The sequence below is a fragment of the Perca flavescens genome, chromosome 2 (genome assembly GCF_004354835.1).
Source record: "Perca flavescens isolate YP-PL-M2 chromosome 2, PFLA_1.0, whole genome shotgun sequence".
Classification (NCBI taxonomy): Eukaryota; Metazoa; Chordata; class Actinopteri; order Perciformes; family Percidae; genus Perca; species Perca flavescens.
In genome coordinates, this window is record NC_041332.1 from 28,459,388 (window position 1) to 28,485,042 (window position 25,655).

The window sequence follows — 25,655 nt, forward strand, 5'->3', positions numbered from 1 at the left end:
AAGGATAAAACAGAAATACTTATCTTTGGTGCTAAGGCTGAAAGACAGAAAATTGTGGCTTATCTCAGTTCTCTGTCTCTAGAGAGCAAAAGCGAAGCTAGAAACCTGGGTGTTATATTAGACAGTGATTTATATTTTAAGCGTCATATCAACCAAGTCACAAAATCAGCCTTCTACCATCTTAAAAATATTTCTAAATTAAGGGGCTTTTTGTCAAAAGAAGACGCCGAAAAATTGATCCATGCATTTATAACAAGTAGATTAGATTACTGTAACGGTCTTTTCACCGGCATTCCGAAATCAACTGTGCAGCGATTACAATTAATTCAAAATGCGGCTGCACGAATTCTGACTGGAACAAAGAAGTTTGAACATATTACACCTGTCCTTAGACTTTTACACTGGCTTCAAGTCAAGGCTAGAATTGATTTTAAGATTCTGCTCCTAGTATTTAAAGCTCTAAATGGCCTTGCACCTCAGTATATTAGAGAAATGCTCATTATATATGAACCAGCAAGACTCCTCAGATCCACAAGCAGTGGTCTTTTAACTGTCCCTCGCTGTAACTCCAGAGCAGGGGAGGCTGCTTTTTGTGTGTATGCCCCAAATATATGGAATACCCTGCCAGTGGAACTGAGAGAGGCCTCCACACTGAACATTTTTAAAAAAGGGATAAAAACCTTTCTTTTTACAAAGGTTTATGATTAACAGCGTTTGTCACTGTTCAATGTTGATCTTTTTAAGTGTGTGTGTTTGTGTGCGTGTGCCTAATAACCTCTGTATACTACGTATAAAGTGTTTTATTTGTAAGTGTACTTTTTTGAAATGTGTTATAGAAATAAAGTTTGATTTGATTTGATTTAATGTGATACATTTGCAAATAAGAACCACAGCAATGATGGAGTCCTTATTCATCCTAAAGCTCATGAATGTTTCATAGTACTGTAAGCGACGCCAAATTAAGATCTTGGCACCCGGGGTTGAGTGGGGTGCTTGCTTGATTATCAAGTACACACCCACACTGGAGAGCCTGTTGTGAAGTCTGTTTAAAATGTTAAAATCAGAGGACCAGGCCCATTGAGGATTCTACGTGCCGGCTGGTTTTCCCATGGGATCATCGCCAAAGGAAGGGCTACCATGCTCAGATGCTCATCGAAGGCTGCACACCCTTTTTCTTCTCAATGCTAAGGTCTTGGTCTGAGACTGCCTCAAATCTATGGTTACTAAAATAGTTCTATAATTCACTGCCTGCTATCAATCAGCACACAACTTGTTGCACCTCCAAGTCTGTAGGACACATATAAACATAATCAAATTCTGCTGCAGATTTTCATGTTCATCCTCTGTAAAGTTTAAAACTCAGTGCTGCACATCCAACACATGAAGGATGACTGCTCCACAGCTGGCTTTGACCACATTCTCATCATCTCATTCACACACACACATACAGGATTTTCAACATGCAAACACACACACACACACACACACACACACACACACACACACACACACACACACAAACACACACACACACACACACACACACACACGATTTTCAACATGCAAACATACAACAAACACAGAGAAACACAAACGGTTACTCACTGATTCCTGGCTCTTGTCCTTTGCATCATACACACTTAGCTTGACCAGTGTCTCCGGGCTACCAGGATACTCTGAAGGGAAGGTCACCCCTGTCAGAAACAGCGGGTCTTTGTTCGCCTGTCAGAGAGAGGGACAACACAGAAAAAGGGTGAGACACTGTGTGTGTGTGGGTGCGTGCGTGCGTACACACGTATGGTGGGGTGTAACCTTATATAAACATTTGTACCGCAACACACATGTTCAAAAAAAAGGCAGGGTAAACCAAAGGGATACAAGGACGGAGGGAGGGAGACTTGGGTGGGTAAATGAACAAACAGCTGGCCTCAGTCTGTCCTCCACCTCGTCCTACCAGCGTTTCTCCCCACTCTCCTCGCCTCCCCTGCTTCCTCTTCTGGGCACAACGAAGGAGAAGATAGAGCTCTCCCTGGTATGTCTACCTGGAGCTCTGGCATAACTACAGTCTTCCAACTGAGACTTCAGGCCAAAATCAACAAATGTTGACAGGTAAATTGGCACAGTGGCAGGCAATGGGATCAAACCAGTGTCCACAGCAGCCAGTGTTGGGTCTTTAAACATACCAGAGGGCTGCATGGCATTAGCTAATATTCACTCACAACTCCCCTGAAACCTCAGTACCCAGTCATCACCTTTAACTTCCATTGCACTGCAGGGCTTGTTTTGCCATGGCCTGCAGCAGCTTGCCTTGCTTTCATTACACTGTAAAAATGGTTTAATAAGGTTGTTACCGGTATTTAGATAAAAAACAAACAAAAAAAACTTGATAAGACCACTGCAGTGCCAGCCGAGGGAAAGCCTGTATGTCACTTGTTTCACTTGTACAGTTTTACCTATTTGAGAAATGTTCTTTCAACAAGAGAGTATCATGAAATAAGCTTTCTGCCACTATCTAGATTATGACCCTAGTTTCAAGAACATTCTGAAAAAAGGGACATTTTCACAGTATCATGGTAGTCTTGGCCAACGGAAATACATTTCCAGGATAAAGCCCGACATCCAGTGCGTGGCTTTGCCCTTCACCTTTGGCTCTCTGGGTGTTGCCGTTTTCAAAATCCCTTCGCCATGGGAAACAACAACAAACTTCGAGCTAGCAAGCTACACGCTAAAAATGGAAAGTTTTAAATATAATTCGGATCGTGCAATCATGCAGGCGTGCTTGGTTCTTTCGGGGAATGATTGTAAAGATGTACAAATAATATGTTTACAGCATTTACTTTCTAACTGGGACGCTTTGGGACCGATTGCTGCGGACGAAGTACACACGGCGATACACTGGTAAGAGCAGATTAGGTTTAACCATGTATCCAGCTAATTAAATAGCTCATGTTACTGTATTGTGTAAATGGTTAAACTTCATTTAATATTGTATGTGGCACTTTCCAAAACAAGTTCCTTCCCGAGACTATTTTGCAGAGCCACAGTCTCTGCGCCTGGAACCTATGGTCCAGAACTTAGCGCCACCAAAAACAATTGAGACTCGTTTAAAGAAATGCAAACAATCCAGAGATTTTTTTTTTTCTACTATCCCAGAATGTATATGTGGAGTAGCCAGACCTTACTCCACAGCGCTGTGGAGATAGGTCTAGCAATGCGAGACTAGAAAATCAAAATTTTATTTGGAAAAACAGTCAAGTGGAACTGCACCAACTAGTAATTTGAAAAGATATGTTATGCTTTTAAGTGTAGTGAGCGATTCAGCTGACTCAGGTGCATACCATAGCTCAGTTCACCTCTCTCACATACAATTTTTTTTATTTAATCTGATACTGTATGGTCAAAATGCCCTCCAAAATAAAGTCTTAGAAATTATGTAATTATTTATTTTACAGTGCATAGAATCTGCAATAAATCATAATATAGTGAATTGTATTGCACCAGGAGCTGAGGGGGATTTTCTCGGAAGACTCAAGGATTGTTTAGTCATTTGGTGTTGTCTACTTGAACCAATTCAAAGCACTTTGTGTTTACACTGGGGGCTTCCTCTTCCTCTGCTACGCTCTGATGGGCGTCTCTAGAAAGCAACCCCTGGGACCATGTGGGGACAGGCCGGGGAGTGGTAATGAGGCTGACACAGACAGACTGGCAGACATGTATGAATGTATGGTCACACCCTTGAGTTAAAAAAAAATAAAAAACACCAGCACAGAAAGCAATTAACTAATTAAAATAAAAATATCATGGTCAATTTTTGTTTTGCATCGATTCTTCACGCTGGCGCAAGCGTGCAACATACAACCGTTAATAACTGTATTGCAATTCTTTGATTGGCCCTCGCTGTCCACCGTCGCTCTGGTTACACTCACTTTATCTAGCTTGCTACCTAACTCGATTACCAGTATCAATGATACAGTGCTATAAACGCTAAAAGAGTCTGCAAGTATGTTGCGGCACATTCCCTAAATCCTAAAATGAAAAACACAGTGGAAATACAGTTAAAAGAAAATGTACAGAGAAGTGACGCTTTACAGATAAAGGGTGAGAAAAGATTAGATTTTTCATGACAGCAACACCAATGCAATGAGCGGCAGTGTTTGCTGCAGGTAATTGGCGAATAGGACCTGCTGGTTTGTTTTGTTTTTTTTTTTTTTATTATGCAGTGTTATGGCTGGTCGAAAAATATTTTGGCCGGTAAATTTTTTTCAGTTTACGAGCCATTGGCGGAGAGAGCCCTGACTGCAGTTAAGGCAAGACTAACGCCAACAAGCCTTGAGTCCTTCGCTACAATAACAGGTGTTGCAGAGATTGGGAGCCAAAGCATGAAGCGCCCTAAAAACAGCAATGTACTAAAACACACACACACACACACACACACACACACACACACACACACACACACACACACACAAAGGCAGAACTATGTGTTCAACTGCACACACACACACATACAAGGAGGGAACATGCACTCACACCTCGCCGCACCACTAACCCTGCTGATCCTTCAGAAATCTTCCATGCGCTGACAGAGGGGAAATAAAGCAAGTCTATTGCTTCGCGTTTCAGCCTCTCTAGACATGGTAAAACCAGTCTTGATGCCCGGTGCCATTTTGCCGCCCAACCATGAAGCTTTGTGGTTTGTACACTAACATCCTAAACACACAGTCCGATTCAGCACAGCGGGTACAGGCACAGTGGAACCAGTGCACTGCTTTGAGCTAAGTGCAAAGCTGGATATATATCAGTACTGTACACTAACAAAAAGACAGACAGAGCCATTATACTCAAGAATGTGCAGGTACACACACACACACACACACACACACACACACACACACACACACACACACACAAGCCCTTACACACCTCCCTCACCGGCAACCTGAATAGGCCTCATTCAGACTTACCAGCATGGTTGGCAGCCTCAGCTGCTAAATCTTCTTAGTGCTACTGATGGGCTGAGATGAGCTGAAGTGGTAAGCCTGTCTCCATTTACACAGAGAAATAAGTCTGTCATACAAGTGGTCAACATATGCTATGGGAGACAGCTACCCGTCTCTTGTCTTTTTGTTCGTTTGGAGTTCCAAACCTCAGTGGAATGACCAATTTAGGCCATTAGAGGGAGGGCGTGTGAGATTAGGAGTACAGAGAGAAAGACCGTACAGTAGGAGTATTCTGGCTTTAGTCGCGATACACAGGAGGTTTTTCTTCCTCCCTTGACCACTCATAATTAAACACAAACACACAGACTAGACTTTTTGGACTTGTTCCAGGAAGGGGGTTCGCTTGACTAGCATGACATCAAAGGCTGTTTTATCCCTAGGCTTTGCATGACATCAAATCCCCTCAAGTACCATCACCCCTGGACCCCCTGTCCATGTATTGGGAATGGGATTTTCCCACGAGATACTAGATTACATTCTTGCTTCTCCACCTTCAAATACAATTTGTCGAAGACATTTCGTATTGCACTTTAAAGAGATTTAGAGGGCTTTAGATTTCTACTTAAGTTGTCACTGGTCCTTTCTGTTTAACCAAAAGTAGATTAAGATACAGTACCATCATTGAGTCATACACTCGCTCCGTAGAGATAAAATGGGTCGGCCTTTTGTGGGAATATGGCACTGTGTCCCAGTTCGATACAGGGTATTATTACTATGAAGTATTAACTATGTGATGATGTTGACACTGTGCTATTTGGGAAATGATGTAGTATTTAAGAAATTAATAGCCCAATCATAGCCTCAAACCTAACCAGTCTTTAAAAAAGTAGTCCCATTTCTTATTTTCACACAATAACAATAAATGTAAAAAGTCTTCACTTACTGTATGTGAACAGGGTTTGTACACAAACTTTTTTCCAATAAACTTAAACGCTGTTTGAAGACTTAAAACACCAAGTCAATGTTTTTCCAAGGATTAATTACTTTAAGTTTTTGTTTTCTGTGTTAACCTGAGGCTGTCGCACCACCATCTACAATTCTCACTCTTTCCTTTTTGGTACAGTAGCAGTCAGTAATTTAAGGGATATTTAGAGGCAGTGTATTCTATAAAACTGACTTTTTCAATAAATAACACCCGGAGAGGTCATTTATTTAAATTAAAGAGAAGTAAAGTCCAGATCCAACATGATTAACTGCTACCCTTTTTATCTGACCCCTGTCTAGTGATTCATGGATAAGACTAGATGGGGCTATGTAGCAGCTGGCTTGTTCCATCATTTATCTTCTAAATTAAACCCTTATATCATATACCATGGATTCCTGATAATACACCCACCACATGAGTAGGACTAATGCTGAAGCTTTCATGCAACCAAGACTCCAATCAGTGTCCAGAAAAGCCGGCGGCAGCTGTTGAGAGCGGGCATCCCGGGAATGTGACAACAGGAGAAACACAAGTGGCTTTCTTCAGATTCCACGCACGCACGCACGCACGCACGCACGCACGCACGCACGCCACCCCCACCTCCCTTTGGCCACACAGGTTAATGAACTTCTTCTGCATGTTGGAAGGCAATTTATGAGTGGGAAACCTACTGGTTACCACTGCCCTAACAAGTGACCTCTGTTCCTCTAAACACACTTACACACCATTCAAAGAGGATTTCAAAGTCACATCGATTTTCTTTCAATGCTGTGCCTCTGGGTCAAAATAATAGCAATATCACTGATTGGATTGATCGGTTTTCTGTGTGAATGGCTAAATATACTGGTCTGTTACATCTTCACTTATTGTACACTACTCAGACTAATAAAATGAATTTATGCCAGAGAAAACTCCTCAGACTATCTTAAACACCTCTTATGAGGCTGCAAACCTCTCTTTTAAAACAGACTTGTAAAATCACACCGAATGCGCACGTACCCGGTTTTTGTGAAGACGAAAGCAGTCCATATCCTCAGGTCCTACTCAAAAATCCTCAACATTACAGCCATGAAATCAAAACTCCAGCAGCACTCGGAGTGTCTGCAGAGCTGGCTGAGCCAGCATACAGTATCCTACCACATCCTGTGTTTCCACACACACACACACACACACACACACACACACACACACACACACACAGCTGTTCCCTTGACAGGACTGAGGGGAAAAGCTGTTGAAATGCAGTCTCTGAAAGAGACGGTTATGCTCATTTAGCTTTACTGGATTAGCAGGAAAATAAAATGCGTCAGGAAACTTTGCCCTCATATGAGGAGAGAAAAAAAAATGTGTGTGTGTATATATATATGTGTGTGTGTGTGTGTGTGTGTGTAAGTGGGTGTTCCATAGTGGGACAAAAAAACACTTGTGTGACTGTTGCCTAGGCAACAGCACTGTCAAACTGGAGGCAATAAAAAAATAAAAAAATAAAAGCATTTAAAGAAGTTAAAGACCACAAAAACACTCTCCCTGTATGGAACTCCCACACAGTTGAACTCACAACACATACTGACAGTACATACTGAGAGATAATACTGATTAAGAGCCACACACCAACTCTTTCAGATGTCTGGACTTAGTATAAATGTTACAGGAAATGAAAAAGTTCATTGTTGCTCATTGTCTGTTCCACTTCGATGATTTAGATGCAGGGAAAAAAGGTTGAGAAAAAGGAGGACAGAGATGGAGAGAACATCAACCAAGACCCAGTGAACCAGAGACATAGCAAAACAACAAACATCAAAGGTCAGAGAGAGGCGCGTGTGTGTGTGTTTGTGTGTGTGTGTGTTTGTGTGTGTGTGTGTGTGTGTGTGTGTGTCTTTACCTCCACTATCTCTGTGCAGGCATGAGAGACAAGATGCTGCTTGTGGGGATCTATGACAGCCACCTGGACCAACGCATTGGGCTTCCTGTCTCTGCCTGAGGCCACCAGATCATTGCAGGCTACAGAGAGGGAGAGACGATGGAGGGAGGAAGGAGAAGGAAAGGACAAAAATCAAAATGGGAGGGAGATAATCCTTTACAATAACACACATAAGTGACACAAATCACACGACACTGAGTCACAAATACAGAATGTGACAATAAATGAGAGAGAAACACGGTAAATACACATGGGAGAATAAAGAGAATAAAACAGCAAAGGTGGAGGAGGATTTATAAATATCGCCTGTCAGATTACATGTCACATGCCAAAACACCAAGGACCAATTGAGTTGATTCTACTGTCCTCACTTCTCTGAGGCCTCTCCTCAAAACACAAAAGTTTGAGGAAATAAATAATATACATACATACATATATATATATATATATATATATATATATATATATATATATATATATATATATATATATATATATATACACACACACACATTGAGATATAGAATTGTTGCCTCAGTAGTTGATTAAAATGGCAGTAGAATCTCCCTCTGGGTGTGAGATATCAGTTTTATTAGGGCTTTCATTTCTGTCAACAAAAGCAGCTTGTCACTCAACCCCGCTGGCTTCCAAGGACAGGAAAGACTTTGCATCCCACAATTCCTTTATAGGAAACCAACGCTTCCTGGTTACGAATAGAAACATCCCCCTCACAAGATAGCACTTTCTGATCCCATCACAGCTAAACGGATGCATCATTCCTTGATAAACACTACTGTACTAAGACACTTATTATCTCTTAAAAGGCACATATACAGTGGTAAAGTTGCACTTTTGATTGAGTCAAAAAGCAACAAAACGGCTTGATTTTTCCTGAACCTTGTGCAGGAAAAATGCTAATTTCTGTGGTTAGTTTTCAGGATGTGACTTCTGTTCACATCTGCTTCAAGTAGCAGGCCTATAAAAAAAAAAAAGTCCAGCCTGATACCAAGTAAATTACACCATATGGCTCTGAATGTATGTATTAATGAACATTTGTAAACACTTGAGTACAGTAATGACAAATTTGTGTTCAGTAACCTCCTTGGATCCTGTCCAAGAGCTGCATTTTATCTACCGAGCACAATTCTGGCATGTAAACAGCAATCGATCTGCTTGCAATGCCTGGTCAGTTTTACACATTACTCGGCAAAAAAAAAAGTCTGGATAATATCATTTTATATTCCATTAAAAAAAAACAGCAAGAGCAGAAGGTTGCTTTTTTGTGTGCAGCTCCATCTTCATGGGCATGATTTTAATGTTGAAGCAACTGAACAGCAACTAAAGATGAAAAGATCTCTTGTGGGAGGCACTTTAAAGGCAGTGAAGAGCAAGAAGTTGCAGAAAGAAAGGGTTCAGTAGCAGGGCATCAAAAGAGTTAGGTTTAGATGTGGTTTATCGGACTGTCTCTGATGTGTTAGGTAAAGAGATGAGAAAAAACACATGGTAAAGTGTTTCTGACCATGGGAGTGCTCAAACTGCAAGCCAACGAAAAAATGCCAGAAATCCATCCCCAATCGCCGCAGAGCCAGATCGCTGATCAGTTGGGTGATAAATCAAGCATTTTGATACCCTTTGACCAACAGCTGAAATTTAGCCCAGTTCTAAAATAAATTAGGGGTGGTCAAATTAGGGTTAAAAAAAAAAATGATTCAGTAGCAGCACACACACACACACACACACACACACACACACACACACACACACACACACACACACACACACACACACACACACACACACCATTTTCCAACAGCACTGCTAAGCTGATTGTATTGTCAAGGTGACTGTCCTGGCTTTTTTTTATCAACAGCAACACAAACAATGCAGGTATTTAATGAGCATTTGTCACACACTTGTCTGCAAGAAAGCAAGGGAATAAAAGAGGACGCTTTCAGCATACATAATTCAAAGCTTTTTTGTAATCTGTGACTTTACTCTTCTTTTCAACTCTTCTTTTTGTATAGTCTGTTTAATTATAGTAGTATAGTATGTGTGCAAATGTGTTGTATCACAGAGAACAACTATTGTAAAATAAAATCTTAACTTTAAAACAGAATAAAAATCAAACAAAAAAAGTCAAACAAGTCAAGTGGTCATAAATGGATATGAAACTAACCTTGGAGTGAATACGTATGGTCAATTGATTTCTTTCATTGGTCAGGATCATTAACTAGATATGGAGTCTGAAAAGTCTGTGTGATTGACACCGATAAAAGTTCCTATCTATTACATTCAAACCATGTGAAATCAATTCTGAAATAAGAAGTTTGACTGCATTTAGTCTCGCTTTGCCAGACCCTCCTCAAAAGCGTGCGGAAGGAGGGTCTGGCTCTCGTTTAATGGCATTTCTTTAAACCAATCAGAATGGTCATGGGTGGCGCTAAACTCTGCACAGAGCCGCTCCAAAATAGTCGTGTGAGAGAAAACTCTGATTGGACAGATAGTCTAGCTAGCTGTCTGGATTTACCCTGCAGAGATCTGAGGAACAGTTAACCATAGTCCTCAGAAATCCACCAAATTTAAAATTACAACACAAAGAAAGCCAAAGGAAACGGAAAATACTTTGCATCCCTGCATTAGACTAAACCACATTCACTAATTTCTCCAATTCTCAAGGATATGTCTTGTCATGAGACTCACTTAAGAATATTAAAAATACGGGGCGGTCTCTAGCTCACCCAGTAAGAGCGTTCGCCCCATGTTGGCTGAGTCCTGCAGCGGCGCAGGGTTTGAATCTGACCTGCTGCCCTTTGCTGCATGTCATTCCCCATCTCTCGCCCCCTTTCATATCAATCCACTTTCTAATAAAGGGAAAAGCCCCAAAAAATAATCTTAAAAAAAAGAAGCATATTCAAAATACAACATCAAATTCTGTGATATTAAATTGAAAAGTGCTATTGAAGCCATTAACAAATTTGTCTCTAAATTAGGGCTTTGACTTTTGCCCAAAAATCATATTCGAAGATTGTTTATTAATATTCGAATATATTGAATATTTGATAATATTTTAACCATTAAAAGGGGTGATAGAATGCAAAACAGAACCTCAAAATCCCATTGATACCCCTTTCCTCTGCAAATCTCACAATTTGAAACTGCCTCTGAAAACGGGCGAATCTCAACTAGAGAGAGACTAGAGCCAAAATTGGAGGAGCCACCGAGTTGGCTCCTCCATTTTTGGCTCTGGTCTCTCTCTTTGTCACGCCCCAACATTTACATAGGCTGCACCACTGATCTGAATAGGTTGTGCAAATCTCAGAAATTGTATACATTGTTCATCTGCTATTTTACCACTAAATTCACTTCAGAGACTTTTTTTATGCGAGAAATCAACTATCCAGAGGTCAAATATGCGTTGTTTTACGAAAATTGATGTCTAATTGCAAATTCTGTCCGTCAGCGGCCAGTGCCGGTGGTAATGGACTACCAAATGCCGCTGCCCTGACAGAGCTCCAGGGCCTCCAGCTCGCTGCCCTCCCTCCCCTCTTCCTGCTTAATGGCCGGTTTGTGTGAGTGAGAGCGCGGTCAGCGAGCTTGTTACGCCAGAGGTTCCCGTTAATCTTATAATGGCTATATGTTGCGTAATTTAAACAAACGATTGAGAAAATAAACGCCTCTTGTCCGCGAGTCTCATTGATAGAGCCTGGGGCTTGATGGACCTCCATCAATGAGAGCTAGCTAGCCCCCTCTTAGAATTCCTCTGAAATTCACAAAAAAATCATAAAATTGAAATTGGACACCATCGTTAGCTTTATAAGACCTTGGGGTAGATGTTATATAAGTGGCGTGATGAAATTCAAACTGTAAATATACTCCAATTATGCCGAAAGTGAAGCTAACTAGCCGCAATCTGTACATATAGGATTGAAGGGACAGTCGCAGCTAACGAAACCCCTCATGTTCACAAAAATGCATTAAATTGAAATCGGACACCATTGTTAGCTTTATAAGACCTTGGTGGAGATGTTATATAAGTGGCATGACAAAATTCAAACTGTAAATATAGCTACTCTAGTTATGCCGGCAGCTGGCAGCCAGCCAGCTCCGCGGAGCCCCGGTAGTCCAGTAACCGAGGAAACGGTGACTTTCACTGGGTAAGGAGGTTGCCGCTTTCTCGTCAGACTGTGTGGAGCCCCTAGCTAAAGTCCGACACGTCTTACCAAATTTGCAATTAGCCATCAATTTTCGTAAAATGGCCCATATATAATTGATTTCATGCTTAAAAAAGTCTCAGAAGTGAATTTAATAACGAAATAGCCCGACAAACAATGTATAACTTTGCAATATCTGAAATATGAGACCTGCTGTCTTGTCTCCAATGTGTTTCTATGTGGTTTGCTCAAACCAATCAGCGCGCAGCTCATCATCTGCATACCATATCTGGAAGAAAAGCTCTTGTTCCAAATAGAGCCTTCGGGCAATTTACAGCCCAACCAATGTTACATACCCTATTAGGAGACCTTAAGTAACAGTGTGAAATACCCTATATAATCATTCTATCACCCCTTTAAATGCCTTCAGTAAGACTTATATTATAACAAAAACACTTTCTGGTTATTTTGTCTCTGGTGCTTCCACATGCATACAAACTTGGAAAAAATAAAAACATCCATGCTGTGAGCTGTTCAAAATCTGCAGGGCTTTCTACGTCTGTAGCTGAGACGGCTAAGCGTAGCATCCTAGCGCTAGCATGCTAGCTCGTTCTCAACGGCAAAACCCTGCTACAACACACACTAGTTCACCATAATCTACAAAAGAACTACTTACATGTCCCTGTTCTGCAGGTATTCCACGCAAAGTTGGAAGTGCGCCCTCGTTTAGAAGAAGTCTCCCGGCTAATCCTGCCTTGTACTGACTGAAGTTGTAGAAACAAACAGCTATCTGATGTGATCCTTACCTAGCTACTGCGCATGTGCGCCTCCCAACAAAGATGGGATAGAAGTGCGATGCCTCACTCTGTAGCTAAAACAGAGACATGAACACACAGGGTGAAAAGAGGAGCTGCAGCAATGTGCAGTACAACAAAAATATGGTGTTTTTTGAAAATTAAACCATGCAAACCTATTCTGGTACAACCTCTAAATACAACTATGAACCTGAAATGAGCATAATATGAGCACTTTAAAAGCAGTGATCAACATCTCATGTTTTCCCTCAAAACCAGAGGAAGTTATGAAAGCGAATAAATGAAACATGGCAATGGTTGATGTGACTCAGGGTCTCAATTTCAGTATGTGTGTTTAACACATGCTTGAGTGTGGTCATACAGTATGCAACACTGAGCAAAGACACAAATGCCCTTTGCATTTCTTAATAAAACTCACACTACACCTCCTAAGACATCTATGCTCACAATGTACAGATCAATTGACCTGTCATAAAGTGGGATGCTTACACTGATAGTTTTATTCAAACAATCTAGCTGCTTCAAAAAAAGGAGAAAGGCAGACTAACTTTGAACAGTATACATTGAACAAAAAACAAGAATAAGAAAAAGCAATATGGGCCTGCAGGTGGCTGAGAAGATGCGGACAATATGGCCTGTTTTGTTTTGCAGCAACATTCAGCTTTATTTCTATCACAGCACAGTTAACCACAACATCTGAAATACTACTCCAATTAAACCAAAATAATCTTAATACAGCTTGTAATGAACCTTTCGACAGCAGTCATGTAGCTGACCTTGGAACTGCTGGGAATTCAAGCCGACCAAAATTTCCCAAATGGCATCATGACCCCTTACAAAAAACAGATTTTTGCGAAATTTAGCCCAATTGTAAAATAAATCAGGGGTGACCAAAGTAGGGTAAACATCAGCTTAATTCATGCAGTGTCTGTCCAGCTTAAAGGACAATTCTGGCGCAAAATGAACCTAGGGGTTAATAACACGTGTACTGAGTCAACCTTGTTTACAGGGTAATCAAATGTGTAGCTTGAAACAAGCTAGCGCAAACCGCTGATTAGCTTAATGCTAGGCATTCGGGGCACTGGTAGAGTAAAAATAAATTGCTCTTTCATACCACTAACAAGGCTCAAAATAGCGCCACACTTCAACAGTAGAATAATGAGGGTCCCTACATGTAAACCGAAGCATTGAGTGTACAGACAGTTTATTAAAAATAGTTTAGAAAAGACATTACCTTTGGGTATACAGGCAATCACCATCTTGGGAAAACAGTCACGACCAGTCGAACCACTAACGCTGTGCAACCAGTAACCAGTAAGATAGCTCAGGCACGGCGTTCGTCGTTCAACTGATTGTGACTTTGATTGCCTGTATACCCGAAGGTAATGTCTTTATAAACCATCTTAGGGGTTTAGAGGGGAACAAACTGTATATGCACATACAATTGAAGCACGTGCTCTATGACATTACACACACAAACATAATCGCTAGAGGCCACAAAGGTCTCCAAATAGCTCAACCTTTTTTTCTTTCAGTCTGTCTTTTTAAGACCTAAGATGGGATACTGCAGATAAGCTGCTGACTGTCCCCATCAGTCGCCTCAGGGGACGTATATTTGAGTGGCCAGAGGGATCTGTCCTACCCCGCTGCACAGTTAACCACAGCCAGAGTGGTGATTGAAATGGGACCGGGTGCCCAACAATGCATCACCAGACTGGCTCTCTTACAGGGATATGACACTTCAACTGACCCTCTAAGGTCAGAGCTATTATGATGCTGGGTGGGGGTGGCAGGAAAGGAAAATAAAGAGGGCGACAAAGGGTAAGGATAATGGAGTCCCTTAGAGAGGCATTTTGAGTTTGAGGAAGAAAGCCTGAGTGAGAGGGGAGATTAATAAGGGGGAGACATGGAAGCAGGAAAGAGGAGCATGGTCTATTAAGTGAGAAAGATTCAAATAATGGATTGAGTGTAGGATAGAGTGCCTTAAAAAAAAACATTTGTAGATTTTGGTCATTTGTTAGTGAATTACTTGCTTTAGCTTAGGTGAGAATTAATTAAAAAATGACGTGGTTTGCAATTTTAGTCAAGCGACTCAACTACCAAAGTATATACTGAGACTGATTCCTTAATTACCATAACAATTGAGCAATTGGAGTAATAATGTTTGCCCATCCTTGGAGGCTTCAATTACAATGCTGTATTTATTTTGTGTGATTGAAGTATGCTGAGCTATTTCAAGATGAATTTGCTAGAAATTAGTTTTGATGCAGTGGGCCTCTGAGACCCCACAATGAATCTAAATTCCATTTAATCGGGAGGGGAGCCCTGGGAGTTGCCACAGGAGACAGGAATAAATGCTCATCTCCAGAAGATGCTTATTCATCATGATAATTATTTCAATGCTTCAGTTAATTTGACAACATTATTTGCATGTGCCGCCATTTGCGCACCTGTTTGCCAATGGGTCTGGGGACAACTGAGGGAAAAAGGGGATGCACATGATAAATGTCCCTATCAATCATGTAAATTTATAAGGATATTGACAAGCATATGATGTACTTAAATATAATGCCTGTAATTTGTAATTTCATATGCCAAATTTGAAATGAATTGTGTATAATTCCAAGTGCATCTGTCAAGAAGATATCACAGCACATTTGCATCTGTTACTTCTGGATATTTTTGTTCATTTGAATATTGACAATGTACTTTAAAACCTTCTGTTGTGTAGGCTAACACTCCAACTCAACACTTTTGCTTTTATTGTGTTTAATTACAGCACAGGAATGACCTGATATTCAACATGTAATGTCTGTCATTTACACCGACATTCTGATAAACTAACACAAAACTTAATACAAGGAGAGCCAAGTGTATGAGATGTTTCAAATTAAAATATGCTACAGTTAATATCTTGTCTGTGCGGGCATATGTGTGTGAATATGCATAACTGTATATACACTGCCAACCACTGTTTCAGGGCACTATTTACTCTAGTGAGGTGCTTGGGCATCAAAACAAGATAAATAAATAATTAACTATTGGTTTTATCAATACTTCTCATACAAGGGTTAATGTAAGAAAAAGAAATGGAATAATTCCCCTACCGACTGTCTCTAAGACACAGGGCTCACAGTTTTAAATTGGTTGACATTTTAAGTGACAGATACATGCACAACATTTACATTTCTGCGGTGAGTTTGTTTTCATGTATCTTACATTTTGGGGTGGAGAAGATTCTTCACATCAGATTTTTATGACAGTGTCAAAACCCACAAACACACAAATCTCATTATTTATGGTTTGAAAAAGAAGTCCTAAGCTGCAGTAGTAAAAACAAAACAAAACAAGTGATGAGCCTGGCAAGCAGTTGATCATTGTATTCTACTGTATGTGTGCCGAAGTAAGGACAAAATGTTTTCTCAATCTGTGTTAATAGTCCATGTAAGCTAAGCGACTTTATATAGTTTGCTATTTAACAACTGGTCATGTTGTTTAACTTTAACTGATTACTTGGAAATTCACCTGGCTAGTTTTAGGTGTTGCATTGTCTGCAGCAAAGGAGGATGTTCTGTAATAATAAGTGCAAGTGCTGTTATGAATTTGTTTGTTTTAAAGAGCTACTCCAATGATTAAGTATTGTGCTTCAATATAATTGAGGGACAAACAAGAGACAGATTGAAAAAAGAATGATGCTGAGATATCCTGACTTGTAGTCTGTCCTGACTTTGGGTCAGACGCCAACTAGAATTAGTGCCTCGCAGTCGTCTGTCTCCGCCAACCAAGTTGCAGTTTACATCCATGTCTGTCCAGACCCATATAATATACAGTATGTAGTGAAAACTACACATAAACATGCACAAAAGCCACAAATCACCCAGACCTCTGGGGTCATCTGGCACTGGTCTATATGCGGAGGGTGCTTGTGAATGGTTCTTTGTCGTTTATAGTTTTCATTTAAACCACACTGAGCTTCCTCTTGTGTATGAAATGTGTTTCATGATTTAAGTTTGACTTGCCTTGCGCTAGATCTACTGTTGGGACAAGGGGGTAGCTAGCTAGCTAGCTAGCAGTTGCTGAGCCCTCATAAAGGCTAGGGGATTGGGAGTGACTGCAGGTTGAACACTAGGTACTCTTATTAATGACTTGAGCATTTCTGAAAAGTTATTCTACTTTTCAATATTTCTTTTTATCAAATATGCACATATCTTAAAATACAAAATTATAGAAATTAAACAATGTCATTGAGGGTTTGACAGATGTATTGTACATTGAGCACACATTCAACCAGGGCAATTAAAGAGGAACATTGTATTTCTCTGTGCCAGCTTACAGCTGTATTTTCTACCATGACAGATCATTTACATTCAAATAGTTTCTATTCAAGTGCAAAATCTCTACAGTATGATTTGAGTAGAAATTCAAATAGAATGAACCTTTATAAACCAAAACCATTACAAAGGCTTATTTGATTTTTTATGCCTGTGTCTACTTTGTGTGCACTTGTCGTGTGTGCATGTTTTAATAATGACTTTGTTATTGAGCCCCACAATGAACTCTGATTACATGTCTTTATGGCTCACGGTAATTTTGCCCTCAATGGCAATGGGAGTGTTCATGATGTATCAACATGCAGTTGCAGTTTAAACACATTGAAAACTGTATTGATGGTCATAAGCAGATGTGTATAAAGTACTAGAGACCCATACTTGAGTAAAAGTACAAGTGCTCTATCAAAAAAGTGACTTGAGTAGAAGTTGAAGTGCTCTTTAAGCACAACACTTAAGTAGAAGTACTAAAGTATTCAACATTTGTTGTACTTAAGTATTGCAAGTAGTTTATTTGAAAATGTACTACTCAAGTACTGAAAGTAAAAGTACAAGTATTGTGTTATCTAGTTATTAAAGGTCCCCTAATGGTCCCCCAGTGGCTAGAAATGGCGATAGGTGTAAACCGAGCCCTGGGTATCCTGCTCTGCCTTTGAGAAAATGAAAGCTCAGATGAGCCGTTTTGGAATGAGGTCATAACAAGCAAGGTTACCTCCCCTTTCTCTACCCTGCCCGCCCAGAGAATTTGGCCAACCCATGAGAGAGAGATATGGCTTTCAAACAAAAAAAAGTGGCAGTTGGTCAAGGCTACACCCCCACCCTCCACCTTGCCCCCCCTCTCTCCTCCTCAATAGCTTCAGACACAGAAATGGCACATCCTAAGGAAAGCTCATTGTGGGACTGGCTCTAGTGGCTGTAGTTCTGCACCAAAGCTGAATTTCGGGAAAGAGACTTCAGATACAGTATTAGGGGACCACTAAGGTCTATATAAAAGCATCCAAAGAGCACCATGTCATGGGACCTTTAAAGAAAGCAGTCAAAAGTTTGAATATTATATTGTTTATATTATGTCAAATGTTTAGCCAAGGCTGTAGCCAAAGGAATGAACAAATATTAAATATATTATATTAAAAATAAAAATATTAACAAATACTGAAATAAAATGTACAATTATCACACTGTGAAAGTAAAATGAACATCCTCTCCAGCACAGTAACGATTAAAGCCCCAAAAAACGTATCACACACTAGCTAGTGACGTGTGTGATGTACAGGAAAGTTAGCAAGCTAGCAAAATACAGATAAACTAGCAGCTTCACACCACAGGGTAAAACGGTTAACATTCAGTACTCATGGCAGACTGAAACAACTCAGGAATAGATTCATCTGCTGCAACAATAGCTAAATATAAAGAGTACAAACTTACATTGTCTCTGACTTCTGAACAGGCAACCGTAATGAAAAGAAACACGACACAATCTCGCGGGATTTTCGACAGTGCGTGTACGTAACTAACGTACACACACTAACCTACACAGTCTCCGTAGCGTGAGGAATTCACAACAGTAAAGAGTAACAATACAGCACATAAAAAATCTACCGCAGTAAAAGTATATGTATAAAGTATAAAAATGTATATAAGTAAAAAGTGGAAGTAGTGAAGTAGTTCTATTTCGTTACTATATAACTCTGGTCATAAGACACTGAGCACTGCCCAGGCCTGGAGGTCATTACGTGACACTAGTGAGGATACATCTGTGGAAAAATTATCTTTGATTATACCATTGAGATTAAATAATAATTGTAGTCACATTCCAGAAATATCTGTATTCGGTCATTCTTTGTTTATTGTGAACACAACAGTGGGAAGCCTTTGTTGCAGTTGCCTCAAAAAGATAGAAAAAAGGAAGCCAAGACACCAGTCTTTGATGCTGTCAATCTCTTCTGTCAAAGACCATAAGAATATTTCTGTTTGGATTTTCAATTTAGGAAACTTGACCAGAGCCACAATGCATTGTCTAGAAATAGAATTCCAACATCTCTGTTGCATAAAAAATGAATGAGGCCATCTCCACGAAAGGTTCAAAAGGACCCTCTTGCCATTCTGACTAATGTTTTCTCTATGTCTTTTTTGTTTGTTTTGTCCCTTCTAACCATACTTGGGGTATGTGTTTGTGTGAGCATTGAGAAAAGATTAAGGATGTTGGCAGATATGCCACTAATTCTGACTGACTTCCACATTAGCGTAACTGTCCGCATGTGGCTGTTTGTTGGTGTGTGTTCACAACGGTTGCAATTGGATTTTAGCCAAGAGGGCCTGATGGGCCACACACCTTCGCGGTGTTTCTGGACCAGGGAAGAGGGATTTGACATTACTAGAAGTGTGCAACCATGCAAGTGGTTTTACTGTATCTAATGTGCTTACAAAGATGTCAGAAAAGCATATGGGATATTCTCAAAATGACTCTTGAATCACAGAGTAAACACAGGACTTACCAAGGCTGAACTCCACCTGAGGCCGTTTGGGTGTTAGAAAAACACCTGAGAGACAGAGAAAGAATGGAAGAAAGAAAGAAAGAGGAGTTGAGGTAGAAGTAGAGGGAGTAGGAGATAAAAGTAAACATTAGAACAATGGAAAAAAACAAGGAAATAACATACACTAAAATGGAATCAGAATGTTGTCTATTCCAATTGGACTTTACTAAGGTTTTAGATGTGTGGGTGTACCATTAAACGAGTACTTTATTATTGAATGATCTGACAATTACTAATAATTAATCAATTCATCTTTTAGGGTATATCATGTCAGAAAGTAGTGATTAAATAGTGATCACAATTTCCCAGATTCCAAGCTGTCATCTTCAAATAACCAGTATGACTAGTCTGAAACCCAAAGACATTCACTTTACAAAACAAGCCATATATTACACATATTTTGCTTGCAGAAACTTGTGAATGTTTAGCATGTTTTCTTTCCTGACAAAAAATATTTGTCAAAAATTACTATAATCTACTACTTGATTAATTGCCTAATTGTTTCAGCACAGAAGAAGTGTTCCTTCTCATAGATGCAGAATACAAAATAGACTAGGGGGTTGAAATCGGATCCTTTTTCACCAATGCCGCACCACTGCGGAGACAAACTATTTCATTTATCAGCACAAACACAAATCTTTAGAAATAGTATTTTAACATGCTAGGAGCATGACAGGATGACAGTGATAGGTGTAACCATTCATTTCAGATTATGCAAACATTGCATTCTTTGTAAGTGTCAGAACAAGAGAATCTAGGTAACCATTGTCCTTGAGGGCTTATGCCACAACAATGAGTAGAGGACTGACTGCTTGTATCATCTGTCACCAACTATGTTGCTCATTTATCACTCTGCCAGTCTGACACACACAACCATTCAAACACCAAACAGATGAAACACCTGCATGATGGTGCAACACTTAAAGGGGCCCTAAACCACCAAATTATGCTTTCCTCTTCCTGGGGTGCTTGGACACAATTGGCCTCACTAAGGCTCATCAACCCCACTAATGGGCCATGGATACTCGATGCTAACTGATGTATGGGAGCCACGCGGTTTTAGGTTATAGTCATTTGATATAATGAGGATCCTTCACTAAAAATGATTTACTTGTATTTTATTATATTAACTACTTTAGTCACACTTTCGGCGGGTCAGTTTATTTGTCACTCGTCACACTTCAAGGTCTTTGCAAAAAACAAGTCTACTTTGGTCTGACGAGACAACAGTCCCACAACAAAATGATGCAATAATGAGGTAAGAAGCAGTGCAAGACAAGGTTGCATGTTGGAAAGACACAAAACCTGCCTATCCTAAGATAACACCAGCAACCACTGACCCACTGTATCAGCTGTATATTAACAGTTGTATTCCTGGGATCTTCCATTGACAAAGAAAGGAAGACTTTTGCACTCAAAGAAAAATAACTTTTTATAATGTGAATGCCAATACAGTATATAACTCTTTGGAATGTTTAATTAAAATCCATGCAAAACAAACAATGATATGGAGATTACCAATTAATAACAAGCATAGTCAATTATGGGAACCATTAGCATTACCCGGTGCCCCCTCTTGAGAGTCACTTGCCAACTGAGGCTGAGCAATGCACAGCAAATCTAAATTCAGCTAATATGTTGACTAAATTGTGAATAATCAATTTGCCAGTGTTTTCTCGAGTGTCAGAGAATTTAGCTTGTCAGCTGCTATCAGGATAGGCTACATTTGAATAAACAGGCTTATGCAAACTTGGTGCAATATCTGTTATGCATACAAATACAGTAACCGTCTAATTAATTAAGTGCATGCGTTGAAGTATGTGAGCGAGTAAACAAAAACACATACACAAATAGGCCAATTATGTATGTAAATATACTTTTGTTTTCACATTGCTCTCATCACCATCCCATTCCTCAGGGGTCATGTCTCCTCATGTTGTCACCACTAAGGCTTCCTTGTGAGCGCTGATGAAACTTTAATAAGCCTGGATGACACGTTGTGTGGTGGCAAAATAGAGCCCTTTAGCTTGGTGGGCTGAGACGGTGCCAGCTGTTGGGTCTTGTCTCTGGTGCCATCATAAGGGACAGTCACTTGAAAAGCCCAGCTACATTGGAGAACTCCATCTGTGCTAGACACCAACTTATTTTGAGTGGTAGGAAGCGGTAGAAAATATCTGTCATTGCAGAACTAATTGAATACAGATAAGAGGTAAAGCTGAGTCTGGGTCTGATATGGGTTGGGGATACTGATCATGAGACATACACACATGGCAAAGCAACTAGATATGCTTGATAGTGAAGCAGGAGGAGGATTGGTGTTAAAAGATGTCTGAATTTCAGAGCACAGCTTGTGAGTGTGTCAAGTATTTATAGAAGGATCATGCCAGATGCTTTGATTATATGACAGGTTATGTTGTATCTTTGAGAACGAAAACATGACGTTAAATGGTGTAGCTCTGGAAACTGTTGTTCACGTGTTCACAGGGATTTAATAGCTACAGTTTTAGGGCCCTATCTTGCACTCAGTGCAATTGCCTTTGTACACTGACGCATGTATCATTCCTATTTTGCACCGGACGCACAGCAGACTTTTCCCTCCAAAGATGCACGTCGGTAAATTAGGGAATGTATTTGCGCTCCCCAATTCCGCCAGGCCAGGCCGCAGCAACATCGCCACCCGGTCAAGATGGGCATTTATTACTTTGCCGCATCTCGGACAGCTCCCGCTGGCGTGCGCCAGGCAAATCCACCATCATGATAGCAATCCGCCATGGAACAAGCGTGCCTGCTCTTAAAGGGAATGTGAGAGGACACTCTGATTGGTTTATTGCACGTTACGCCCAGACCACACCTAGCTACTTCAGACCAACCCATTTTAGATGTGCATCGGGCGCAAGAGTCATTTATCCCGCCGGTATCATAGCAACAGCGCCCGAGATCCACCCACAAAGCTGCTTGCATTTCACGTTTGATACTTGCGTTTCAGATCGTTAAAATAGGGCCCTCAAAGTCATAGACAAATTATGCGTAAACACAACCTGAGGACAGAACACCGGTTATGTACATTTTGACACCATTCCTGTCTTCGAGCACTGAACGTCCCGCATGTCATTAACCTCTTGGTGAGAATCAGGCTGACCAAACAAATACACAAAGTCCAATTACAATAATTACCCATCACACGGGGAAAGGTCAACCACCTGTGCTGTCCATCTCAATCACATCGCCTGTAGCACACGAAGCCCACAGGTGATCCAGCTACAATGTGTGGATAAGTATGTGGTGGAAAAATGGAACAGGTGTGGTATTTAAAATCGATATCCGCTGGCATTATGAATATGGTAATAAGCTCAGCAAGGCAGCAGGCGGCACATGCAGATGTAACTCCCACAGGGGTCCAAAGCAAATGAGGTGTGCCCGCCTGCTCTACTGCAGTTTCATCTGGCTCTAGAAATAACAGCACAGCCCCACAGTACCTCCAATCTATCACCCCCTGTCTGCGGGTGGTATCAGTGGGGAAAAAGGCATGCTGAAGGGAGAGGAGAGGGTAATTTATTAGGATGTGAGCAGACTAGGTGATTTCTCTGGAATGACAAAGTTAATTAATGTACAGGGACTTAAATTGTCCGTCTTGCAGAAGATCATTTAACCCTCTACCCTTCTCATTGCCCTGCTTCCTCACCCACTACACAGTGGGATAACCACTCACTAGCTTCTAGCAGATCCTCTGAAAGGAGGAATGGAAGTAGGAAATGTGGGGGAGAGCACACACAGATTCCACTTGGGATTGCTCTCTTATTCCTGACTCCACAAAAAATAATTGTGGAAAAGCTCCAAAATACTGCCTCTCGCTGCTCCGGTCCCCATCATGCGCTTCTAGCTCAACTAAGAAAATCAAGCAATTTCCAAAAAGAGCTCTGATAAAGCCTCTCGCAGTGGGTATAGCACACATTCTTAATCACTCTTGCTTATCCTCTTCATGAATAGATATTACATGTAAGAGCCCGTGCCTAAGAACAAATCCTGTTTATATTTTGAATATCATTTACTTTGGATTTTGAGAAGCTATTAATAATTCACTTATGTAGGTGGCTCAACATGGGATTTCAGGTTTCGGGGATATAACTGGCCGTCTCTCAATAAACCGTTGCACCTCAAACACCACCACCAACTCTACATCACATGCACACTAATTGCAATCTTTCTAACTCTTTTTGTCCTATCTTTCCCTCCTCCGTTCTTCTCTATTCTGTAGTTTAAATTGCCTAAACAACACATGCACATCCTCCTCATCAGCCAGGCTAACATACCGCTAACACGATTGATGTTTGCACAAACAGGCATCCTATTAGGACAAGTGGTGCTGAATGGGAGAGTGAGTTATCGTCACATTACTGCCCTGGGAGATTGAGAGGGGACAGATGGTTTTGTTGCCAGCGTTTAATGAAGTGTTGTGAATCAGTTGGGTGTGCTGAGGAGGTCTTGACTGTCGCGTCGATGGGAGATGGAGTGTAGAGGGTTAACAAGGGCACGGAGTGAGACATTTTGCTCTACAATAGTTGTGTGATGTCAAGCATTGTGCAATGAAAAATCCATCAATTGCATTGCAGCTTTCATTAAAAACTCACATGCCCGTATGCAAATTCAGTTATGAATAGTTAATAGGTAAAATAACATAATTTTACCCCTGGTGGTGGGGAGTTTGTAAAATGCCAATTCAGCCCCACCTTAATAAGTACTGAGCAGCACCCACTTTTCTCTCCTGTCAAGAAGGAGGAGATAAACTATTTCACCTTGCGACTGATGACTAATGCGAGGTTGTCAACTTGTCTTTCGTACCAAACATGGTAATTATGTGCTTTGCGCTTCCCTTTTGTCTCACAGGATGCTTGGGAAAAACAAAGCAGAGGTACAGTGAGGTGTTTGTCATTACTGTTAAACTCCCACACCTGTCAGATGTCATCTCCAAACTGTGACTGTGTGATTTTACAGTAGCGCAATCAGGTCCTAACTGTAACGGAGTATAAGCATGTGTGTGGCTGTGTGTGAGTGTGATTGCCTGCCTATATCTGTGCATGTGTGTATTTCTATAAGGATGTACTGGTGTGTACATGTTTAGTTATTTCCTCTTGTGTGTTTGCATGTGTGTAATTGTGCATGTAAGCTGGTTCAGCAGGTATCTGTGGGTTCGAAGGCAAAAGAGACAAGGCATCATGCATTGTGCTTTCATTCCTTTTTCTACGCCTCCATTTACTTATCCCCATAGGGAAGATGATGCTGTTGAGCTTGCATGCCAATGTAAGTGCTAAGCGGCGCTGCATGCAGTGTCTGTCCTTTTGGTGAGCAAAGGTATTAAACTTGGAGAGCAGGATTTGTTTCATCACTGATATGGCTAATCTCTTTAGCAGTCTCCTGTTGTGATGGGCACTGATACATCTAGTTTGCCTCTGCCAGTGCTCATTAGTGACAATCCATTCAGGCTGGATGGAATATGAATGCATGAAAAAAAAGCAAAGCAAATCAAAGCAAAGCACACACACACACACACACACACACACACACACACACACAGACAGACTCATGCATGCACACACAGGCACAAATGTACAAACAGACACAAGAATGTGTAGACATGTCAACAAACCGTGTCTGTCAAACTTCAAACTCTGCAGCTCCACTAAATCAAATTTAGCGTTGCCCAACATTCGGTAAGGCGGGCTTCTGGCATAATTGCTCACATTCTGAGACAAACAATTTATGATTTTAATTCAACCAAACTGCTAGAACCTAAGCCTTAATTGGAAACCTGTAGAAGGTCAGCCACTATGTTTTAAAATCCATGTTCTGTAATCATTTGTGGAGACACAAGACTATTAAGTTATCAAGATGACATTGCAAAAAAAATGATCATTAGTACTCCAGTATCAACTGGCTGGTAAGACAGTGTGCTCATTTTTCATTTAAAAAATATAAAGTCATTT

The 25,655-nt window shown here is 40.6% G+C and overlaps 1 protein-coding gene across 4 annotated transcripts in view; it reads right to left on the reverse strand.

The window, feature by feature from the left end:
- Positions 1-25,655, reverse strand: part of inpp4b (inositol polyphosphate-4-phosphatase type II B) — a 165,680-nt gene that overhangs the window by 139,535 nt on the left and 490 nt on the right. For 3 of the 4 annotated variants that reach the window (XM_028600625.1, XM_028600617.1, XM_028600608.1), the window contains exons 2-4: positions 19,636-19,680; positions 7,808-7,926; positions 1,606-1,722 (exon numbers count right to left, since the gene is read on the reverse strand). In XM_028600625.1, the coding sequence (XP_028456426.1) occupies positions 1,606-1,722; positions 7,808-7,926; positions 19,636-19,680 (281 nt within the window). Of the gene's footprint in view, positions 1-1,605; positions 1,723-7,807; positions 7,927-14,046; positions 14,084-19,635; positions 19,681-25,655 lie in introns of those variants that run through there. The other variant, XM_028600633.1, reaches the window with a different exon arrangement.